The sequence below is a fragment of the Dendrobates tinctorius genome, unplaced genomic scaffold, assembly GCF_039654945.1.
Source record: "Dendrobates tinctorius isolate UK_male_01 unplaced genomic scaffold, ASM3965494v1 ptg000165l, whole genome shotgun sequence".
In the NCBI taxonomy this organism is placed as follows: domain Eukaryota; kingdom Metazoa; phylum Chordata; class Amphibia; order Anura; family Dendrobatidae; genus Dendrobates; species Dendrobates tinctorius.
Window position 1 is genome coordinate 13,069,121 of NW_027361832.1, and position 24,556 is coordinate 13,093,676.

At 39.5% G+C, this 24,556-nt stretch overlaps 1 protein-coding gene across 8 annotated transcripts in view; it reads left to right on the forward strand.

Annotated features, from left to right (window-relative positions):
• The window catches only part of RUNX1T1 (RUNX1 partner transcriptional co-repressor 1), a 194,394-nt gene that overhangs the window by 158,251 nt on the left and 11,587 nt on the right, over positions 1-24,556 (forward strand). For 7 of the 8 annotated variants that reach the window (XM_073550498.1, XM_073550497.1, XM_073550501.1 and 4 more), the window contains exons 6-10: positions 6,090-6,340; positions 6,954-7,039; positions 10,016-10,220; positions 18,916-18,984; positions 23,139-23,329. In XM_073550498.1, coding sequence (XP_073406599.1) covers positions 6,090-6,340; positions 6,954-7,039; positions 10,016-10,220; positions 18,916-18,984; positions 23,139-23,329 — 802 coding nt within the window. The remainder of the gene's footprint in view (positions 1-6,089; positions 6,341-6,953; positions 7,040-10,015; positions 10,221-18,915; positions 18,985-23,138; positions 23,330-24,556) is intronic. The other variant, XM_073550504.1, reaches the window with a different exon arrangement.

The following is a 24,556-nucleotide window of genomic DNA, read 5'->3' on the forward strand; positions in this document are numbered from 1 at the left end:
TCTGCGCGGAAACGCAGCGTTTTTTTCCCGCAGCATGGCAATTCTTTGTGCAGATTCCGCAGCATTTTTACACCTCTTCCATTATAGGAATCCGCAGATGTAAAAACGCAGGCGAAATCCGCAATAAATCCGCATAAAAAACGCGCAGATTTTGACCTGCGGGTTCTGCCAAAAGTAGCAGTTTCCACGCGGAAAATTCCGCACAGCAATCCGCAACGTGTGCACATACCCTTAGGGTTTGCTGATAAAATTATGTCTGCCAGCAAACACCACTAGGGGGAGCTATGGGTTGTCCTGCACTCTGTTTTAGTATTTTAGTATTGTCTTATAAACAGTAAGCTCCCTAGCTCCCCCTAGTGGTGGCCGCAGACCAGTAAAACCAATAAATTGTGTTTTTATATAATAAATAAATTTATGCTACCGAAAAAATATTCAGCATATAGGTGAACCCTGCGGACTAGTGAGAGCAAATTCTCTATAGAATAAATTGACACTATTCATTAATGTCACTCCAGAGAAATGGTTGACAATCTGTGTGTGTGTCATAACTTAGCGTCATTTTGTTTTAATTTTTTTGTGCTAAAATTACTTATTGGCCATGGAACACAAAACTAAAGTGTCAAACTTTTCTTTCTGGAAATAAGACTTCCTTAGATCCTTTAGAATGAAGTTAACCTAAACATTCCCATGGCTATTTTCTACAGATCTTCTTCAATGTCCTACGTTTTCCTTGGCAGACTATATAGGCTATTTTATTTCTAATATCCTCATAAAAAGGTCTTATCTGACTGCTTCACTCACGCGGCCCCACAAATGCTCCCAGAAGAGATTCCTGGAAATAAAAAACACATAAAATATGGTTAGAGGGGGAAAAAGACATTTGAATTACAAGGCCTATTCACTTTCATGTTTTCCTTATTTCCAGCTCAACATGATATAAAGTGCAACGTATATGTGGTGTGAGCGGTGCCTCTGAACATATGGTCCCAGACTTCAGATTTTTCCTTCTTATTATCATGGAATGTAACCGAATTTCAGCTAAATCCGCAATATAGCGAAGAAAAATGGATAAAGAGCTTAGAGTTTTTGTATTAATGATCTTTGATTTAAAATATCTAAAAAAAAGTTTGTTTTTTTTCTTTAAAAAAAATCCAATATTTTTCATGGATTTTGCTTTTTATCATAAATGCAGACACATAGATTTAAGGAAGCACTCCTATAAAAATGTTTCTTCTCTTAATATATTGCAGTCATCATATTATATAGCACTGTGTACTTTACAATTGCTCATTTTGCCTTTCTTCCCAGATAATTATTCTCATTTCCATTAGGTCTATGGCATCACTGATTAAGAACTGACTAGCTGAATCCTTCTAAGGCCGGTTTCACATTTGCGTTTCAGGGCGCAGCGACGGCCTGCGCACGGCCGCCGCTAAGCCCCACCCCCTGCCGCGCCTCCGCCGGTAGCTCCGCCTCCGGGCGCATGACACTGCATGCGTCATGTGTCCCCTATCTTTGTCACTGAGGACGCAGGCCGTGCGCAGTATGCATTTTGGCGGTGCCTGCGTCCTTTTGACGGTGTGCCGACCAGCCCCAAACGCAACCTGTTGCAATTTGGTTGCGCTCGGCGCACTGTCAAAAGGACGCAGGCGCCGCCAAACACATACTGCGCACGGCCTACGCCCTCAGTGATAAAGATAGGAGACGCGTGACACATGCAGCGTCTTGCGCCCGGAGGCGGAGCTACCGGCGGAGGCACGTCAGGGGGCGGGGCTTAGCGGCGACCGTGCGCAGGCCGTCGCAGTGCCCTGAAACGCAAATGTGAAACCGGCCTAAGCTCTATGCAGAAACAGGAAGTCTCTTTTCCCTATACGGGTCATGAGTCACTGCAAAAAGTCCCTGGCAGGGGAAGGAGGGAGCATCTGGGTCAGGAGATGAAGAGGGTGATGACTCATGCGGGGACAAGAGACTTCCTGTTTCTACAAAGAGCAGAGAAAAGAGAATAATTAGCTGGGTAGAAAGGCAAAATAAGCAATTGTAAGTACACAGTGCTATAGAATATGATGACTGCAAAATATTAAGTAGAGTTGAGCGACTTTGGTTGGATCGGGTTTCGTGAAACCCGAATGAAACAAAATTTGAGTTGGATGAAACTGGTCCGACTAGGGCAAAAAAAGTCGGAGTTTCGCCCGAAACCCGACCCCAGTGCAAGTCAGTGGGGACTAAAAGTCGGCATTGAGTGTATTATTATTATTATTATTAATATTTATTTATATAGCACTATTGGTTCCATGGTGCTGTACATGAGAAGGGGTTACATACAAATTACAGATATCACTTACAGTAAACAAACTAACAGTCACAGACTGATAGAGGGGAGAGAGGACCCTGCCCTTTCGGGCTTACATTCTACAGGATGAATGTCATCCGCTCAATGCCGACTTTTATTCCCCATTGACTTGCATTGGGGTCGGGTTTCGGACGAAACTCCGACTTTTTTTGCTCTAGTCGGACCAGTTTCATCCGAATCAAATTTTGTTTCATTCGGGTTTCACGAAACCCGATCCGACCAAAGTCGCTCAACTCTAATATTAAGGGATCAAAATTTTGATAGGAGTGTTTTTTTTTTAATTCCATGACTGTGGCAGTTACCAAAATGTCTAAATATGTCATATATTCATCAGGCAGCAGTAGTCTTCTTACATAACAGATCATTATTTCCAATGAAAATGCAGTCCAGTCTGCAAGCAGCATGTTATGGAGCAGAAGAAGCTGGCCACATTGATAGATAGTTTTGTGAGGAAAGGTCTAGGGTCAGTTATAATTTATTAAGCTACATTTTTCCTTTATTTTGCGGTTAGGAGTCCAGTGGGTGGACCTAATCAGTGATTGGCAGTGATCGTTGTGTGTGCACTGAGCTGGACCTCCTACTGGACTCCTAGGCCGGGAATGAGAAGAGATTTAGATCAATAACTGATAAGTTACACTTAATATTTTCCCACAAACCTACATACCAATCTGCAAAGCTCTAGCACTGTTCTATAAAATGCTGCCTGCAGAAGAAAAAAATTGTGATTGGATATTAGAAAAAATAATTCTCCCAAAAATTCACCAACCTAACACCTAAAACGTTCATTTGTTTCACAAACTAGAAATTTAAATTGCAGTATTGGGGGCAGGGCTATGACCGATCTATTTATAAACAGATCCCAAAGATCTCATCAACTCAAATTGGGATCCATCAAGTATGGAATGGGTAAAGCAATAATGTGAACAGAGTTTTCTTGTAGCTTCGTGGAACTCTAAGTTGGGATTTATGTAATAAATATATTAAACTTTTACATCAAATTATGTCTGCAGTCAATGACTGTAAGAGAATGCCTAGAAATAGATTCAGCTTATCAAGGCGCATTTGTTGTTTTTTTTTCCCCTCCTTTGATGGGGTTATCTCTGCACACTCACTCTCCTCAAGCGTGAAATTAGACATGTCAAATATTTTAGCCAGAAGCTATTTTTCAGAAACTGATCACATGCAAATTTCTCCAACACCATGCTAATATGAAATTAAAGAATATTAAATAGCGAGGCTCCAAAAAAAAAAAGGCAAACCCTAGAAGAGATGTTAAATAACACCCATCGTTTTATTTTTCTAATTTTCCATACTTTAATAGTCAATGTAAAAATAAGAAACTTTATTATAATACATCTTATCAGGGAAATCTGCTTCTTTCTCCACGAGGACTGATCTTTCACTCTCAAAATGATCAACTCACTGGTAACATCTATATTAAGTGAATATGAATACAGATTTCCTCATTCCTGTGATAAGAGATGGACAGTTGGTGCTTATAAAGTTCCGCGGAGAAAAATAACTGTCGCTCAAGAGAACCTGCAGCAGAATGTCTGTCTCCGCCTCTAGCTCCTCCTCTCTCCATAGAATTTTAAAAACACAAACTGTCCTCTCCTATCCCAGTATGAGAAAATCTTTCTTCACGGAGTACAGATTTTACAGATTTTACCTGTGAATTAAGAATGAAAGATTAATATAGGAGTACTTATTGTCATGTGTGCTAGTAATTTGTAAAACAGAAATTTAAACGACGTTTGTTCTTTAAGAATTCTAAGTTATGTACGCGTGATATCATATTTATCTACAGTCTTGGAATCTGTGGCACATATATAAATATATATATGTTTACTTTTTTTTTCTAAAAATGGAGCCGACTTAAATAAAACTTTCAATAAGTTTTTCCTGAACATTTTTGATATCTTTGACAGTTGCTAAAAATATTGATATATATTATCCTATATCCTCTCCAGTTTTTGTAAAAAGATGTTAGTGATTAATTCATTTTACCCTAATCTAGATATTCAGCGCACATTTAAATAAATACTCCAGTCAAAGTTTTTATCCTCTTAATAAATTGCAGTCATCCTATTATAGCACTGTGTACTTACAATTGCTCATTTTGCCTTTCTACCCAATTAATTATTCTCTTTTCCATTAGGTCTATGGCATCACCTGATTAAAAACAGATTAGCTGAATCATTCAAAGCTCTATGTGGAAACAGGAAGTCTCATTTACCTGCATGAGTTATCATTAGAACTACAATTCTATCTCATTGCAAAGTCCCTGACAGTGGGGGAGGAGGGAACTGCTGGGTCAGGAGTTGAAGAAGGGAATGATAAATGCAGGGAAAAGAACCTTCCTGTTTCTACAAAGAGCAGAGAAAACAGAAGAATTAGCTGGGTAGAAAGGCAAAATGAGCAATTATAAGTACACAATGCTGTAAAATATGAAGATTGCAATATATTAAGAGGATAAAAATTTTTATGTGTGTGCTTTTTTAATAATTCTTCATTTAAAAGTTGTATTTCAGACACTTAAGTAACCTTAAAGATGGATGGGATAGAAAATGATAGTTTATTTATAATGGAGTTATGTTTCAAAGTCTTATGAGCAAATGAAGACATTAAAATCAAAGTAACAGATGATTTTATAGCAAAAATTCTGAAACTTTACCCTGAATGTAGAACATACAATGACAGATGTAGTAGGGACTTCATTGTCGCAAGAATTGCAGGGACTTCATTGTCGCAAGAATTGCAGTTGAGTTGGCCACCCAAAGAAAGTCATTGACGTTTAATTATATACTGCCAGGCCTCAGACTGGAATATATTTTTACTGGGAATCCATTTCTTCTCACCAAAGGAATTAGCAAAACCAAGAGGCAAAGAGCCAAGTGCTTGATATGGAGGTGTAAGTTGCATTTAGACTAGGACTACATGGTAACAAATGTCACTTTGATTCTTGGAAGTAGAAGATTTTTAGTTTTCGGTTGCCCCATAGTCTTAATTAGGTAGTCCTTTGTTCCAAAAAATGTTAACTGCTCTCATATTTCCATCTATGGCACCATTGTGTTGTTGCTTTTGATATACGTCGCCATTCTGTGCATTTTTATGCAGAACTGTAGATTGAGGTTTATTAAGGTTTCAGCAGTCTGACAGTGAAGCTTTATGTTTTACTGAATGTTTTCTTGGTGCATATGGTCTAACACGGATGAGCAGCCACGGTGAGATTTTGGAGTCTATTAAACTGGCTCATTAAAAAGATCAATCTGTTTCAATAATAACACTGGGAGCCATCAGTCACAGAAAGAGTGAAAAAAAATCCTGACACGTGAGTGGAAAACACAACTGAGTAATTTGTCCATGACATGTCATGGCTGCAAAGAACTCATAGTATTTATCTCACTATTAGACTCTATTCTCAGCAAGACCCAATCATTTGTTCTACTTCACAGGTTTTATTTACTTCTTTTTCCGGCTTAGTGTAGAGGAAATCTGGGTGTTATTAAACCTGTGGAAAAAAAATAAAAAGTTCTGTATTACAGGATTTAGCTTTTCTTATGGTAACTTTTCTCCAAAACCTTTGAGGCGTTGCTTGTGGTTGAGAGGTTGGTTGTGGTGAGAACAAGTCGAGCACGAGATACGACCTACCCAACTCTACGATAGCAAGCCTACGTAAGATCAATAAACTACACATTTAGATTACATTTGTAGTACATTACACATATTTTCTTTTCAGAACCAAAGAAAATGGCTTTGACAGAGAGCCTTTGCACTCAGAGCATCCAAGCAAGCGGCCATGCACTATAAGCCCCGGCCAGCGGTACAGTCCAAATAATGGCTTGTCCTATCAACCCAATGGTCTGCCTCACCCTACCCCACCACCACCTCAGCATTATCGTTTGGATGACATGGCAATTGCCCACCACTACAGGGACTCGTACAGACACCCTAACCACAGGGACCTCAGGGACAGAAACAGGCCTATGGGTAAGAGAATTGGAGATCTTTTTGTATTTCTCCCTTGTTAGCATAGCTTTGCGGAGTACGTTAACTTGATAATATTCATTATGGTCATTGTTATAATACAATGTGTTGTAATATTAAAAAATGCAAAATCTAAGTCAATAAATCACATTTGCTATTGATTTAGGTGTAGGAGAAAATCACTTGAAATAACAGCCAGTCGCTTTCTGCACTGAAAGTGGTAATTAAACACTTGGAACTCCCACTGAAGACCTGACTGCCAAACTAGAGCCGCTTATCTCCTACACTTGAAATCAGAATTATTGATGGCAGTGGGGATGTGGCTACAGAGACCATGGTGGGCATCAATTGCTTGACAGTTCGGAATTCAATGCATTCTATTTTTTACATTCCGCGTTGCTATTGCCTCCATTGAGTAGCATGTTATTTTATTGTCCTTATGACTTTTACAGAATTTATTGTTTTCTTTTTTTTCTTCACTGGGACAATTATATTAACTCTCCACCAATTAGTGTAAAAAAAAAAACCTCCTTAAGGCTATCGTTGAAAGACTTAATCCATTTTTCAGAAGGGTGTTAATTAGTGTTACATGAGACTTTACATCTGCTTTGTCTAGGGTTGCATGGAGCACGTCAAGAAGAAATGATAGACCACAGGCTAACAGACAGAGAGTGGGCAGAAGAATGGAAGCACCTTGATCATGTAAGAACCTCGCTAAATTTCTGTAAGATATAAGAGATGCTTGTGTCATAAGGTGTAAAAAAATTTATAGTGGATATAAAATAATTTTCTTTTTAGGTTTTCTTTTGTATTAAAGTTATATACCTTTGAAATGATTCCGAAGTCTGTCCTCTAGTCAGGGAAGAAATACCTTGAGCCTCAAATAGAAAGGCTTCCCATTTCCTCCAAGGATCTTCCAACAATTCCTCCTGGTAACCTATTATGTAGATGGAATGGAGAAATAAAAGGAGAATGTTTAGGTGTGGGCAGGATCACAAGATCATGGTGAACCAAAAAGACTTGGAAGGTGTTTGTTGTTTCCAAAGGGGTAAAAAAGAGAATATATATGGCTACTATAGAAGTTCTATTACGCAGTGAAAATGGGTCATTTTTTTCTCTTATAATATTCTTGTGGCTCCCCTGAGTATTCCATTAGTTTTTTTGTTTGTTGTTATGGTTTTGACCATGGGTCATTGCCCACAACGTAGTTCAGCACAGCAGCCCAAAGACATAACCCCAGAGAATCCTATGGTTCTTCAAAAAGACCTTAACATTTGCATATTGGGTACACGCCATATAAAGCTCCATTTCTATGGAACTATTTAAAAAAATAAATAAAATCCAACACTAAAGGGAATAGCGAGAATGAAATAAGAGAAAAAGCTGGACACTTTTGACCTGCTGGTAGGTCCTCTTTAAGCAACTTTTTAGACTCATAAAATTTATATGAAGGCCACTAAAAAAGGAAGACTAATTGCAGCCTGTGAACTCTTTAGCTGTAAGGCTGCATTCACTCGTCGCATTTTTTTCGCGGCAGTTTTTAACGCACGTTTTTGCCGTGAAAACGCAAAAAAAAGCAACCCATGCATTCCTATGGGATTACGCAATGCTGTGCTAACGCTGCGGATTTTCCCGCGGCGGAATCGCATTGCGGAAAAATACGCAGCATGCTCATTAATTTTGCGGAATTGCTGGGATTCTGCCCACATAGGAATGCATTGATCTGCTTACTTTCCGCATGTGGCTGTGCCCACCATGCGAAAAGTAAGCAGAACATTCTCCTCCAGGCTCTGGGTACCATATCCCTGTTAAAAATAGAATAAAAAATAAAAAATCGGGTTATATTCACCTTTCGGCGTCCCGTGCAGCCTTCCCGGGCCTCAGCGATGTTCCCATTCCCAGTAATGCCTTGCGAGACCTTTGATGAGGTCGCGGTCTCGCCAATACTGTAGCGGTCCCTATTCCTCGTGAGATCGCTACAGTATCGCGAGACCGTGACGTCCTCAAAGGTCTCGCAAGGCTTTACTGGGAACGGGAGCATCGCTAAGGCCCAGGAAGGCTGCGCGGGACGCTGGAAGGTGAATATAACCTGATTTTTTATTTTTTTATTATTTTTAACATTAGATCTTTTTACTACTGATGCTGCATAGGCGGCCTCAATAGTAAAAAGTTGGTCACACTAGTCAAACACTATGTTTGACGAGTGTGACCAACCTGTCAATCAGTTCTCCAAGCGATGCTACAGATCGCTTGGAAAACGCTAGCATTCTGCAAGCTACTTACGCTTGCAAATCGCTAGTTTTTCTGTGGGAAAATCGCGGGAATTTAAAATGCGATTTTCCCACGGAATTCCGGAATTCCCGCGGAAGTTACCGTGGGAATTCCGCAACGTTTGCACATAGCCTAACTTTGCAAGTCCCAGATGATAAACCATTGGCAGCCGATATGTGAGTGTGGGCTCTTGACTATAGTAACACCTGTACTGCTCTGATGGAGACCCTGGCTTTAATTAACCAACTTTTAAAATGGGTCTCCAAAGCTTAGCAATGAAGAACCTAGCTACTCAACATGTAAGGCCCCTATACAAAGTAGACTGATATTGGCTGAACCTGCCGATATTGAAGGATTCAGCCAGTGGTCTAATGTGTATGGCGATGCCAGCAAACTGATGGACTGGAGAGACGTTGATTGCACAAGTCCAGTTGTATTGCTCTCACTGAGATGAGCCGCTGGCAGACATGTCAGTCAGCGGCTTTCTCATAGAGAGCACAGGAGCACTTGGCCAAACGAACACTCCCGTGTAAAGGCCCGTCGGTTGAGATGGCTGTCAACCAAACTTTTGGCCGAAACATAGTTGGGCCGACAGTCATCTGAGATGTTTGGCCAGCCTTACTCCTGGGAGTGCAGACCATATCCAAAAGGGGAAGCTTGCAATATAATTTTCTTGGGTGATTTATTATTATTATTATTATTTTTATTTTAGTATGTGTTATTGAACTTACACTGAACTTTAGTAGTAGTAGGTGGTATTGAACCTTGAGAAACATTGATGTACTACAATAATTTGTGTATCGCCAGATAAGAAAAAATTACAGGATTTGAGTAATAGAAAAATTTGATGTTACATGTAAAATAGAATTATGCCAGCTTTCTCTGTAGAGCATTACTCTGTTTGGACAATTTTTCAGCATAGTAGCTGCCTGAATTAATTTTTTTCCTCCGTTATGCTTCACTCGCCTAACTCATTTACAATATATCATCTTTATGCCTCGTACATTGTCTTCACGTACTGTCGTCGAGAGCTAAATAATGGCGTACATTTCCATGGCAGTTTGGATCAGCCCTATGCAAATTTCAAGTATGCGAGATTACCAAGTCATAATATATTTAAAACGAATAACTCTACCATCATCACAGATGGCAGATGAAAGTACTTTCCAAGTGTTCGGAAGCTAGGCTTAATGAATGTTACATGTTCACAGACGGATCTTCTGCCTATTTTTGAGCCACGGCTCTTTTATGCTGTCACAAAAGAAAAAAAATAAAATGGGAGCTATGAGATACAATTGTCACATTGGATCAAGCAAACAATATGCGTCTAATATCTACCTATGTGTATTTGCTGCGGCTCTTTTAAGACAATGACATTTGGCTGTTTCTTTTATCTTTTCCTAACAGCTTTTAAACTGCATAATGGATATGGTGGAAAAAACAAGACGATCCCTCACTGTTCTTCGGCGATGTCAAGAAGCTGACCGGGAGGAGCTAAATTACTGGATCAGGCGGTACAGTGATGCGGAGGATTTAAAAAAAGGTAGCAGTAGCAGCAGCACCAGCCATTCCAGACAACAGAGCCCTGTGAATCCAGATCCTGTCCCCTTAGGTATATTAGCACAACCATTGATGGGTCCTTGGACTTTATGTTCTAAGGTTCTTAAATGACCATTCTCTTTGTAGCTATTTATGTGAAAAGTAATTTCATTTGATGATGGTTTCATATATTTAATATATCATGTCTTGTATTTATTTTGTAAAATCATGAATCCAATGCTAAGAATTTAACCATTGAAGAATAGAAGCCTGTCTATGTTGGTTAAGGAAAGGCAAGATAGCTGCCCTTTTGGGTAACTTCATGGTCCATACATTGCCATTGACTCAGAAAATAAGTGTGCCCAATGCACATCAGGTGCTAAAAATCAACACAAAGACGTTAATGGAAATTGACCATGATCCCCATCCTCATCTATAAATTGACAACATTCTATACTGAGCAGTGCGTGAATAGTAATATAGTCTAAAACGACAATGATACCATGGGTAGGGTAGCGGTGTTTGGCTTTTTTTGTATATGCTTGAAAAAAGTGTCCTCTTTTTACCTTCAGTCCTGGAATTTGCAGACTGTTGACAACCCCGTCACAGCTTATATTCTAGTTCAAGTCCAGCAATGGGACGCATGGTGCAATTTACAGCAACCTGTAGTCTGGAAATGGTGTCCATTCTATAATACGGTCTGTTATATAATAGATTGTGTTGATCATTTTAGCTTCCGCAATAGTTTTGTATCGAAAGAAATGTTCTTATTGTGTTCTAACAATAATTTAGGAAACTATATTGATGCAGAAAACTGTAACTTGACCTTTAGCACAGCAAACGCCACTGAGCATGTCAAGTCAGGTGTCAGATATCTTGTTGCATCATGTCAAGTTAGACAATGCTGCTTCTGTATATTGAAAATCATAGCCGACTACACTTTTCAGTACAATTTTATGCAAAAAAAAAAAGTATACAGCAGTATTTTGTTCAATAGGCGCCAATGGCTAATATATACAATGGTATTCGCATTTGAATAATACATGACACACAGATGTTGACCTCTTTGTAATCATAATACTTGTATTTTGTTAGACTTGGATTACATATCCTAAAATCTGCCAAAAACTCCAAGTCATCACCAGATTTCTTTTTTAACCATTGCATTTTTTATTGCCCTTAGGCTGGTTTCACACTTGCGTTTTTTTGCGCTGTATTTTAGCGCTAAAAAATGCATGCGCTTTTTTTCCCTATATTTTGCATGGGATGCGCTTATGTGCGCATACACATGCGCTTGTATGCATTTTACGTGCATGCGTTTTTTTGTGGTGTGCGCTCGGGCGCACAAAATGTATCCTGTTGCATTTTTTGGGTGTCCGACCTGCCTCAAAAAAACGCATACGCGCAATGCGTTTTTTTTACAGCAAGACACCCATTATAAGTCTATGGGTGCGCATATGTGCGCATTGGCATGCTCATGTATGCGTTTTTTTGCGCATGCGTTTTTTTGTTGACTATTGGTTTGACAATGGAAAATAGGGGTTTGGGTTAGAGTTAGGGTTAGTTAAGGGGGTTTAGGGTTAGGGTTTGGGTTAGGGTTAGTATGGTTTGGTTAAGGGTTAGGGTTTAGGGTTGTTTAGGGTTTAGGGTTAGGGTTAGGGTTTGGGTTACGGTTAGTAGGGTTTGCTTAAGGGTTAGGGTTAGGGTTAGTATGGTTTGGTCAAGGGTTAGGGTTAGGGTCAGGGTTAGGGTTAGTATGGTTTGGTTAAGGGTTAGGGTATGGTTTGGTTAAGGGTTAGGGTTAGTAAAGTCATGGTTTGGGTTAGTGTGAGGGGCCAACTAATGTTGGAAAAAACGCAAACACGGTAAAAACGCACTAAAAACGCATGCAAACGCATAAAAACGCTGCGTTTTTTTCATGCATGCGCATAAAAATGCTTGAAAAAAAACGCAGCATTTGTATGCATTTTTTTGCTGGAAAAACGCACTGCAAAAAAAGCAAGTGTGAAAGTAGCCTTAGTTTGGCACTCTGTTCCTTTTTCGGGCTGTCCCATTCCAATTTATTAATCTAGTATAAATACGATATAGACACATGAATACAAGCAAACCGCCTATCCTCTTCTGCTTTATTTCCCAACGTATACTTTCTTTGAATCATGGCATTTGGAGGACAGATGACAACCATTTCCTCTCCTCGAAAAAGGATTGAAATTATGCATGGCAGATTATCCCATTGCTGCCGCATTTGGATTCACCAATGTCACTTAAAGAATTTATAAAAATAATCTTACCCACATTGTTATAATTTTCCGTAAACTTTAGGTTAAATAAGGTTCAGCTTATGTGTTTTTCCACAAAATATAAAATAATCAATAGTGTAGGACATTTAATTTTTCCAAGAATTTTACAGCAAGTGATTTGTGCCAACACAAATATCTGTTTTTTTATTGTCTATACTATTTCCTCAGTCGCCATAGCTTTGCCCCTGTGTTTCTTTCTGTTAGATTCCATAATTTTGTAGAGGCTGTGTTACATTTTATTAGTATATGATTTATGATTTAAAGGGCCGGTGAGTCATAAACGTAATGTCTGACACTAAGAAGCCTTTAGTCACATCCACAAATCTAGATTCAGAATCTCCATACATTCACTGGCCTTGAGACATTTCATATTGTACCAACATCTGCAGCGTAACTGAATGCAAAGTAAAGTTATATTTTATTAGCCGTTACATCCAATTGGTTTCAGTGGGAGCATAGAAAAAAAATTCCCTCAACAATCTAAATTTAATTAATTCTGGTCACTCTTTTATTTCTTTAGAATATTTTTGCCCATTTTTGTACATTTTAGATCTACTTGTGATGTGGCGTTTGATCCATCATTTTCTTCAAACGACTTTGACAAGGCATCAACAAACTTTTTGTTAAAGGGAACCTGTCACCCCCCCAAGGGCGTTTTTAAGTAAAAGATCCATATTCAGCAGCACTAAGGCTGCATTCTGTGAAGATGGCTCTTCTATTTCTGATCCCCAGGAACGCCGAAATATTAACTTTTATAAATATGCCCCCATACCTGTAATACGTCCCATAGGTATGGTGCAACCCGCTGTAGCAGCCGCCTCCCCACCGTCAATCATGCCCGCCCTGCGCCGCCTCCTCCTGCCTTGCTGTCACCGTTACATGGCACAGCGCAGGCGCCCCCCGGCAACAGTTCTTGGGCATGCGCAGTGCACGTTGCCTGGGAACTGACATCGGGCTATCGCGCCTGTGTGTTTCGCAGATGCCAGATCCCGCCCCGCAGTATGTTATGATGTATTCAGACTGCGGGGCTGGGAATCTGGAGCCTGAAAAACGCACAGGCGTGATAGCTTGATGTCAGTTCACGGGCAGCGCGCAGTGTGCGCATGCCCGAGAACTGTTGCCGGCGGGCGCCTGCGCCATGTAAAGGCAACAGCAAGGCAGGAGGAGGTGGCGCAGGGTAGGCATGATTGACGGCAGGGAGGCGGCTGCTACAGGGGGGCGCACCATACCTATGGGACGTATTACAGGTATGGGGACATATTTATAAAAGTTAATATTTTGGCGTTAGTGCTGCTGAAGGTGGCTCTTTTACTTAAAAACACCCTGGGGGGTAACTTTCCTTTTAAATCTCGGAATATTTCCTGAAAAATCTCAAAATATCACACCTCAAATTGCCTGTTCTAAATAGTCCTAAATTTGATGGTTCTTACAGAAGCTAAATAATAAATAATTCCACATGTGCCCTATTTATTTCTAAAGGTGTTCAAACGATAATATAATCTCGAAAGACTTAAATTATGACTAGCTACAACTTATCTTGATATATCATTCTGAATCTTCCGCAGTACTCCGCTCCCTCATGAAAGATGGCCATAAGGTCATCAAACACATTATACTAACTTGTCTAAACCTGCTGATATTGGCGGGATTGTCCGACAGTCTACTGTGCATGGTGACCCCAGATTCTACCCCAACAAATGATGTTGGAGAAGAGAAGGATCCAACACATTGGATTTCTAGTCAGCGATCCTTTTGTTCTCCTGGTGAACGCTTGACCGAGCCAAACATTCCTGTGTTTTGGGGACTTAGGAGAGACACCTGTTGGTTGAATGATCGGCAGAATGATCATTCACCCAACAGCTATTAATTTTGTATGGGGGTGCTTTACGGTGGGACTATTAAACCTTTTCATGTGTATATGGGCCTCCTGACTCAGAGAGAAATAAGGATTGGGCATGTTGAATTTCTAGTGCTGTTCTTTGAGTTCAACAGATTACTTTTGTCTCTCTGTTAAGGACACATGCGTGTGTGGCCAAGTATTTGGGGTTTGTTAGAGTTTTAACATAAATAACCAGCTTGACTTCATTCTTGGAACATAATAGAGAATTGAGACATAACATATATTGTCCCCTTCACAATTTCAGCCAGACATGTGGGCTGAACAGGTCAATGTCACAAAACATGATCTAGTACAATTTCATTGGGCTCCACATCTGTGGTTGCCACATCCTAGCCTATCACAAATTACTAAACAAAGAAAATTAAATTCTTGAAATTGAACGGTAACTGCTAAAATCCAATGGACCATTGCTAAATGTAGCTAAAATATTTACAGGCAGATATGAGGGCATCTGTTTTTGTGAAATGTTACTGTCTGTGGGTAGGTGGTGACCTCAGTATTCTCCTATACTTTTCCCATTACTTTCTTTACCTTATAACAATCCATTGCACAGTATTGGCGTTCTGCCATCGAAGAGTTTACTTTGGGTTCAATGTACCTTGGTCTAGCACGCAGACTCCCATGTGAGATTTCTATTACTGAGATGTATTTATATATCATTGTGAGACGTATGCCGATAAGCTCGAATCCGTACAAATTGCTCTATTTTACTTGTAACTATTTTTGGTCATCTGAGGCAGTCCCCTGTCAACCTCATATCTCCTTGTTAATGAGAAAATATGACTTTCTCTATGTAGCTAAATGTTAACTCCAGTATTTTGGCTAGCAGACTCCCAGATAGAATAACACTGCAAATAATCAGATATAATTTGAGTCTAATGAAAATCACAACAAAGTATTTTTAGTGGCTAATTTGTAATACCACATAGTTTTGTCATATATTTTTCACAGCTGTTCAGCAGCTTGGCTAATCTGTTCTTGGAAGAGTTCGCTCTTTACTCTGAAATATTTCTATGGTTACAATATTTCACTTTCATTCTCATGGAAGACGGGTTTATGAGGTGAGAACCTTTATTGATATAGACATCTTAAAGAGGTTGTCCACTACTCAGACTACCCCTTCCAAATCATTTATTTGACCCCAGTAAAACACATTCGCCTACATTCACCTCCAGTGCCAGCACCGTTTCAGCTGTGTGGGCACTGCCTCTCCCAGGGATCACGTGACATTATGTCATGCTATCACTGCAGCCAATCCATAGGAGGCTTGAAGCATGCAATACTCTATTGGCTCTGCTACATATGGGCGATGAGTAGATCGCCCATATGTAGCAAATTTACTCCTGTGCTTTCAGCGCCGACCACTGGGTGGTGCTGAAAGCCATCTGCCTGGAACAACCATAGAGGTCTCTATGAGACCTCTGGTTGTCCAGGCAACATGACGCCGACCCCCGATCACGTGACGGGGGTCAGCGATGAGCTCATTTCCGGCCCGGAAATGCTATGTAAATATGTGGCACCCCTGAGGGTTCAGTCGCCACAGAGGTACTGCACCTCCTGCTGAGATGTGGTACCCCACTATCCAGGTAAGGTGGAGACACCTGACCACACTCCCAACACCTGCACCCCACACCACAAAGTAGTGTAGCAAAGCACCTTTGGCGGCTCCCTGCTTGGAGTGTAGCATAGCACCCCTTGGTGGCTCCCTGCTTGGAACACGAGCTGGGAGGAGATGAGTTTTTGCACTAAAAGAGCGGGAAGAGTTAGGAGTCAGTCAGTCAGTCAGTCTGACAGAGAGGGAGAGAGTTTGAGTGATCCCCAGGAGAGGGATGGATGGATGGAAGTGCTGCAGCAGACCTCAGTGACCTGGGTCTGCTGGCACAGGAAAGAGACATTTTAGAAAGCCTGATTCTCCATAAGAAGGAAAGGATTAGTACGGAATGTGAGGAGAATAAGAGAACAAGGACCAGGGTTAGAGGATAACCCTTCCCAAGTTCTAAGCGCAAGGCCGGGGCCCGGTCCCCGAGGTTGTATGGATACTAATGGTCCTGCAGCAGACACTGGAGGAATAGAAGTAGTGACTACTTTATTCTCACACAAGACTTGGGGGCACAACAGCAATGATATTGAGACGGGACTAGGTAGAAGGAGTCCCCGAAGTAGGCTACAGCTGTCTGCCGTACAAGTAGAGTTCATAAGAACATCTGACAGGAGGAACTCCAGTGTCAAAGGCGCTAAGAGGGAGACGTTCAGAAAAGGCACATATGTTGGCGGAGTGTTGGAAAGGAGTACTTCATCCTGCCGGGAAGTTGGCTGAGCTCCTGACCCTGAGGACACGGCACGGATGCGGGCACCTGTACCACAACAGACTGTGAGTAAAGCTTTGGAGCTGCATGCCCTGGTGTCCTCCACTTATTCCGGCGCCAACCCATCCGGCACTGTTACATCTCTTGCACCCGACACTACACCATCTAAGTGTCACTTCACCTACTCTGCCCTGGGACTACAGCCCTGCCTGTGGAGGGCTATAACATCACTGCTGCACCACACCATCTGTTCCAGAGGATCTGTCTGCAGCGTCGGCTTACAACTTCATTGCCGAACACCACAGGTGGCGTCACAAATAACTTATAACCTTTCACCACCGTAAGCACACTGAAACAACCCCTTTTGCAATGGAGCCCCAGGGCCATGGACCGGGTCACTGCTGCCGTGACCACCCCCCGTTGAGAAGATCAACCGGCCCGGTACCGAGTACCCCACAGCCCTGGTGAGTGAGGGCGCTCCAACTTGGCGTCACGAACAGGATGACGAGACCCGGTGCCATCGGGTTCTGTGTGCCTTTCGATTTATTGGACTTAAAAGATTGTGGAAATGTGCAGAATAACCAATTTGATAGACTGTAAAATGAATGCTAAAAATGGCTGCCAGCGCGGAGAAGAAGGGCGTGACAACATGGGTGGTCCTAAGAAAAGGCCGCGAACTGTCCTGGGCCTCCCCTGTCTGAACAGTACCCCACAGCCCTAGTGAGTGAGGGCGCTCCAAAAGCGCTCCAAAAGCTGTCTGAACAGCTGACATGTTGCGGCTTTGAGGTGGGCTCACTGCCGGAGCACTTCTGCACAGTGTTTGGTTAATGAGGGTCTCGTGACCTAGCACTTCCGAAGAATAATTGTGATTTGTAATAAGTTATTCTTTAAATATTACTAAATGTTATCAGGCATCCTAAGTAATATATGTAGCAAACATCTTAGGAAATGATTTGGTGGCAATGGTATTTGCAGAAGCTCTTATGTGTAGTATAACCAGCTGCTGGTTTGGCTAGATATCAAATAAACACTTTTACCCTACAGGTGGTATCATTGTGACAATTTCCAGATGTTATTTCCATGGTAACAGACTACAAACAAACCTTGTGTAGTCTGATCCTGCTGTCCCCTTCTATCTGTCCTGTTTTCTGCTCGCTAAAAAATGTTATGTTAGCAAAAAAATAGGGAGACAAATGGATAGCAATGTACTGTAGGAACAGACTACACATGACTTGTTTGTAGTCTGTTACTTTGGAAACACAAGGCGATTTGTAAAGTTTATCTATTTTATATTTTAGATGCATTTAAAGCTGTTGTCTGGCCTTAGGGTACAAGTCTCATTGCGTGCACCACACGCTGTAAGGATTCTCTATTTACACTGCTGGGAGCCGAAGGCTTGCGACTGCAGTTATGCTATTTGCATACATGCGGTCACATGCCAACTAGACGTGCGAGGCCTCGCTCAGTGCAAGTGTATTGACCGTGGCTGGACATGTCTAGTCGGACTGTGGCTGGAAGTATGCAAATCGCATACTTGAAGTCACATGATCGTCCGCCCCCAGCACAAGAGAACCTTCATAGCATGCAATGCGTGCGATGTGAGGATTTACAAGTCTGCAGTTACATAGAGTGATTGAAGACTCGTACCCCAAGGTCGGACAACCCCTTTTAGCAGTTGTAAAATGGTGATGAGGATGGACTTACCCTTTTAAGATATTAGGACCCAGTGTAAAGCTCTATGATTTATGGTATGATAACCCCTGACATATAGTAAATCACAGGCAACCGATCACATCGTTTATAGATCTGGACACATTAATTTGAAGAAATGTTAAAGGAACTTATAGAATCTGTATAAATGGTTTTTATTAACTAGTTAAAATCCACTAATTAATAAATGCCTCGTGTCCTGCATAAACTAAAAAGATTGCCCCCCCGTTTTTACGCCAGCCAAGCCTGACGCTTATATTTATGAGCCGGCGCTCACACACGGCTCAGTCAGTGCTGCTCGCTGTCGAAAATTCCATTTGCATTAATTTCTTTGGAATATTTGCAATCTGTCAGAGAATGTCATGGTGTTATGCTGTCGACATTCCTACAGAAGGCATGAAACAGCTGTGACAATGAGATTTTTGTGTACAGTAGACAATACTTGCAGAGTGATATCAGAGTGGGCTTTACTGTCAGTCTCAAGTACTAACAAATGAGCAGTACTCTCAATGTGGTTTTTTTTCTCTCTCTCTCTCTCTTCCTCCTCTGCAGAATCGCATCGGGAATTCCTTCACAGGCCCGCTTCTGGGTACGTGCCAGAGGAAATTTGGAAGAAAGCTGGTAAGGATTGTTTAAAAACACAGACCTAGTGTTCTGGCAGATGTGTGCAGTTGTTAATGCACTGATGTGAGGAATCAAAATACAGACTGATTAGTAACAGAGCAAAATTGCAATAATCCTTAATAACTGCTCAAAATTATAATACGAGTTACTGCGGAATTCCTTTGTAGAAAATCTTCAACCCCAGGAGATACTATTGATCTTTTATGTTGGCTGTGTCATTACTATGCATGGTCCCATTAGCCTGTATTGTTGAGATGAGTCCGTAATGTTTCAAGAACACATTTAAAATGGTGAATGACGTCTACGATGAATTAATAGGCAAAACGTGTGCCCTTTGTGCTGTATTTTCTGCTACTGGGCTTAGTGTTTGCTATTTGAAGCATCGCCAATGAAAAGATATAATATTATTAATATTTTTCTAGCTTTTTATGTATTGGGAATTTTTTTCTATTATTATTATTATTATTATTATTATTATTTTTATTGTTATTATTATTATTATTTATTATTTTGGGACTGTTTTAACAATAGAAAACAAAATTGATTTTAAAGATAGCATATTAAAAATAACAATTAAAAATAAATAGCAATCATGATCATAGCAATACAATTTATTATAATTAAATAATGAATAAAATAATTAAATACGAAAAATAATAATAATTAAAAATAAAATAATTTAAACAATGATTAAAAATCAATAGATAATGAAAAAATAATGAAATAATAATATAAAATAATAATAATAATAATAAATTGATAAATAATAATTACAATGATTTAATCATACTGCAATAACAGTAGTTAAATGATGAATGAAATATTTATTTTAAAAAGTAATTACCGTAAATGTAGAATGAATAACCAAAATAATTAAAAATAAAATATATGTTTTTATGATAAAAATAAATACAATAATTAAATGCAAATATAAAATAAGAATAAAAAAATCTGTAAAAAATAAAATAATTAAAAATAAAAAAAAGATAATGAAATATGTTGAATATAGCCCTATTAAAAAAAATAAATAATTTAGGTCTACTGTGGTTTCAAATATAAAATATTTAAGGAAAAAAAAAGTCAGTATTCCACATTTACGCTCCTATGAAATTGCATTGATTGTACAATTTGTGATGAATCAAAATAATAAAAAAAAATTGCAACCACCATAATAAAAGACAAGGGATACCGCAGTCTATAGTTTTTTCTTTTTCTTTTTCAGTAAGCAAGCTTTGTTTGCATTTGATAATAAATATGCAAGCACCTTGTGAGCCTCCTATCAATTCTCTGTGCAGATCTGTGCGTGCCTGTGGGACTAGAATAGGAATGCATAATTTAAATATAAATTGCCTGATTAGCATATGCAATTAGTCAAGCTGGAGCTTTGATCGTAAGCAAAAATTATTGTCCTGTATTGCCACTTAGATAGAATTTTAATTCACCTTGAATATTCAAAGTAAATTAAGCCCAGGTTGCATTACTCACGGATTTCATATTAAGAACCAAAGTTTCCACTTTGAAAAATGAAGAAAAATACAAGTACAATTTTTGGTTTAATAAAAAAAAAAAAATCATAAAAATAGATTTTCAAATTCGATCCTTTTCATATTTAGGAGAAATTCTGCGTTTTTTTTCATTGATTACAAATGATAGATGCATTTTATAACCTTAAATTTGAAAATAGAAGAGATTAAAAAAAAAATAATGTTCTGATGTTTCTGCTAATGGCGTGTGGGAAAATTAATATCTTCAGTGGTTTGCGGCTCGTGTCTTTAAAGATCTCTTCCCGAAACGTATTCATTTGTTCTTAATTTTTAATATCTGGTAATATGATTCTATTAGAAATCTATGTTCTTAATTAAACAGAACATTTAATTAAGGTGCTTTTTAAGCGAGTGAAACAATTAGGTGAAAACACTTGAATGAAACATGTCATAATTAGTTTTAATAGAGTGTTAATTGGTACAACGTTTGCCAAGTTAATAATTACTGCTTATTAAATTTTCAATTATTCATTGTCATTTTGGTTTGAATAAAGATGAAAATTAGATAAACTGGATCAAGTGGAAGATATCTTTCCTTGATAATTAAATTAGATCTTTTCTTTAAATGAAGTACTTTAGTCTGTCTTTGTTAATGTAGTGAATAAGCGACTGAACAAAGTATATTTAAAAAAAACATTTTTGTTGCATTTTTTATTTATTTTTACTACATTTTTTCTATCAATTTTCTTTGTGCTGCGACATAATAAAAAAAAACAAAGAAATCAGATTCCTTAGGAATATTTTAGTTTTAGCTACTAAAAAAATATCTGTCTCATGAAAAATATAATGTAGGCAGTAATATACATCTAATGAGATAAAACTAGTCATGTAGGTTGGTGATTGTAAAACATTGCTATTTGTCCATTGACTTTTAGTATATGTGACCATCGACCGGTAATAAGTAACTTTAAGGGTTGATATATCAGAATAAATATGCAAATCCAAATATGTGAATTAAATAATGTTACCTTAACAGATTAAATATATATATACCATATATATGTATATATATATATATATATATATATATATATATATATATACACATGTTGGAACGTGTTGATTACAGTATTTTGGATACAATAGTGTGATATAAATTGAGCTGGTCTCTTATGTGTTGCTGGTTACCCATTAAGATTAACCAAAAATAAATGGTATATCTATTGGTCCATAAATAGAATCCATGCGGCCGGCGCACTGAAAGCCCAGGTACTGGGAGGAAGTTAGCTTTATTCTTCCCGGCAGTCTCCAGGTTTCAGTCATAGAGGCGTGCCCATTACAGCTACAGTCATTGCTCAGTGAGTAGATGGTGGCAGCTGTAACTACGCCCCGGGAACTGACTGACAGCCAACTCTACAGTGCATCAGTGCTGAGCTGGCTGTCAGTCAGTGGCGGGGCGTAGTTACAGCTGCTGCTCATTATGACCGGAGCCGAGCTGGCCGCACCTCTATGATTAAAAGCTGGAGGCTGCTTGGAAGAATGAAGTTCACACCCTCCCGTAGCCAAGCTTTTAGTGCAGCTGCCGCAGAGCTTTCGAACACTATTAACCTGCAGATTACCCCTATATCTGAATGTTAATAGCTTTTTTTTAAGTTGTCCATACATACCATATTAGTCTAAAGGTGATATAACAGGGTGAATTCAACCATAGTGAATATTCAAAAAGAGGTCACCCATGATTGAAAGTTGAGTGGTCGCCAGTAGTTGACTGTATATAGGTCACTCTGCTTTTTACACATGGAACAGCAACACATAAGGGAAATGTGTAGATGGGTATACAAGTGTAATGAATACTCATCAATCCTTTTACCTGTGTGACTGGATGTGCATGTAACTAGTGGTGATTAAACAGATTCGAAGATTTGCAGGACCGTGGTCTAGGGACCACGTTAGTAATTCATGACCATTGGACCAGAGCCATATAAACTTTCTCCCCAGCAATACTTCTGATTAGTAAAGACGGGAATGACGGCAGATAGGAGGAGGTTCACAGGGCTCTGGTTCAGCAGCCCGTTTACAGATTACTAACCTGACCGTCCTATAAATCTTTTTGATCATATCCTTTAGCCACTTTAAATAACTGTAATGGCCTTTTTTATTACTAGGTATGTGCATATTTTGTACTTTGGGCATTTTTTAACCTAACAGTATTCCTTACCCTACCTGTATTCATTTGCAACTTTATGACTTTGTGCAATTTAGCGCTTAGAGACTCAACCCTGCTATCATGTCTGTATACTTGTCTGATCTTTATTTGTTTTTATTTATTATGTTATAAGTAAAGCTGAATAAATATATTTATGATTGGTTACTCACATTATATATATGTATATCCACATATCAGTGTATAAGTTACCTGCATTCAAGGTGCACTGGGTATATGCACTGTGTAATGACCCCCGAGGTGTAAGTGCAGTTTATTTTAGTAAATATTCCTTATAGAAAATTCAGGCATTTCAAAGGGTTTGTATAGTTCTTGCATTTTTTCAGGACGCAGGTATTTCTGTCACATGGCTTCTTATCCGTGAACAGTTTGGGTTCTTCAGTGTTCTTTGTGGACCTCTGCGTAACATGTAGATTCACAGAAATATCCTCATTACCTTACAGAAGAAGCAGTAAACGAGGTGAAAAGACAAGCGATGACAGAACTTCAAAAAGCAGTGTCGGAGGCAGAAAGAAAAGCACACGAAATGATTACTACGGAAAGAGCAAAAATGGAAAGGACGGTGGCAGAAGCAAAAAGGCAAGCTGCAGAGGACGCACTCTCCGTCATTAACCAGCAAGAAGACTCAAACGAGGTAAAAAAGTTAGAAAGCCAGCTGAAGCCAGAGACCCCACCTTTGTGTCAGCTGTGAACATTCATTGTGGTTTATTTTTAAAGCTAACCTGGAACATAAGGGTTTTCTTATACTGAATTATTATTATTAGATTGGTTATAGATAGATAGATAGATAGATAGATAGATAGATAGATAGATAGATAGGTAAATGATAGATATGAGAAAGAGATTGAGATAGACTCTGTGTGTCCGAAACGTTGCCATGCCGCATGGGCTATTTAAGGTCTGTTTTTTTGCTAATTTTGGAGGGGTTTTTTTGTAACTAGATAGATAGTAAAGTGACCATTAGTGATGAACGAGTATACTCGTTACTCGAGATTTCCCGAGCATGCTCGGGTGATCTCCGAGTATAATACATGTGGCGATTGCCTGCTTGTTAGGGAATCCCCACATGTATTCAGCCTGTCTAGCAGCCGCAAATCATGCAGTTACGGCGACAGAAACTTAATCTCCGAGCACATCGGAGATCACCCGAGCATGCTTGGGAAATCTCAAGCAACGAGCATACTCGCTCATCAATAGTGACCATCAGTATAGAATTTCTGTTGAGAGAAGCGGATGAGAATGTAGTATGCATGTTGAGTATCCTAACATAGAGTAACTGCAGCAATTTAGCGTCATGAACACTACTTGGATTTTACAATCTGCAGTGATACAGAGTGACTGCAAACATTTTGATGAAGCCCCAAAAAAGCAGTATAAAAATGAACAATCTCTTTAAGTCATGTATGTCAAACTCTGGCCTGTGGGCCAAATCTGGCCCCCTACCCGGCATCACACTTTCACATGTATCAGCATCACTACAATGCGCTCGTTGTGCCAAGCAGTGAAGAGCTTGAGAGTGCTCGCTGCCTAGACCGGAGCAGCGGGGAAATGAGGAGGGGTGAGTATTTATTTATTTTGTGATATGGGGCCCATTATTCTGTATAGAGGACAATACAGGGCCCTGTTATACTGTATGGAGCACTATGTGAGGCCATTATATATGGAGCACTTTGTGGTGTCATTATATTGTATGCAGCAAAATGTAGGGCCATTATACTGTATGGCGGACTATGTGAGGCCCATTATACTTTATTGAGCATTAGGCGGGGCCATTATACTATATGGAGCACTATGTGGGGCCCATTATACTGTATGGAGGACTATGTGGGGCTATTATACTGTATGCACAAATATGTTGGGA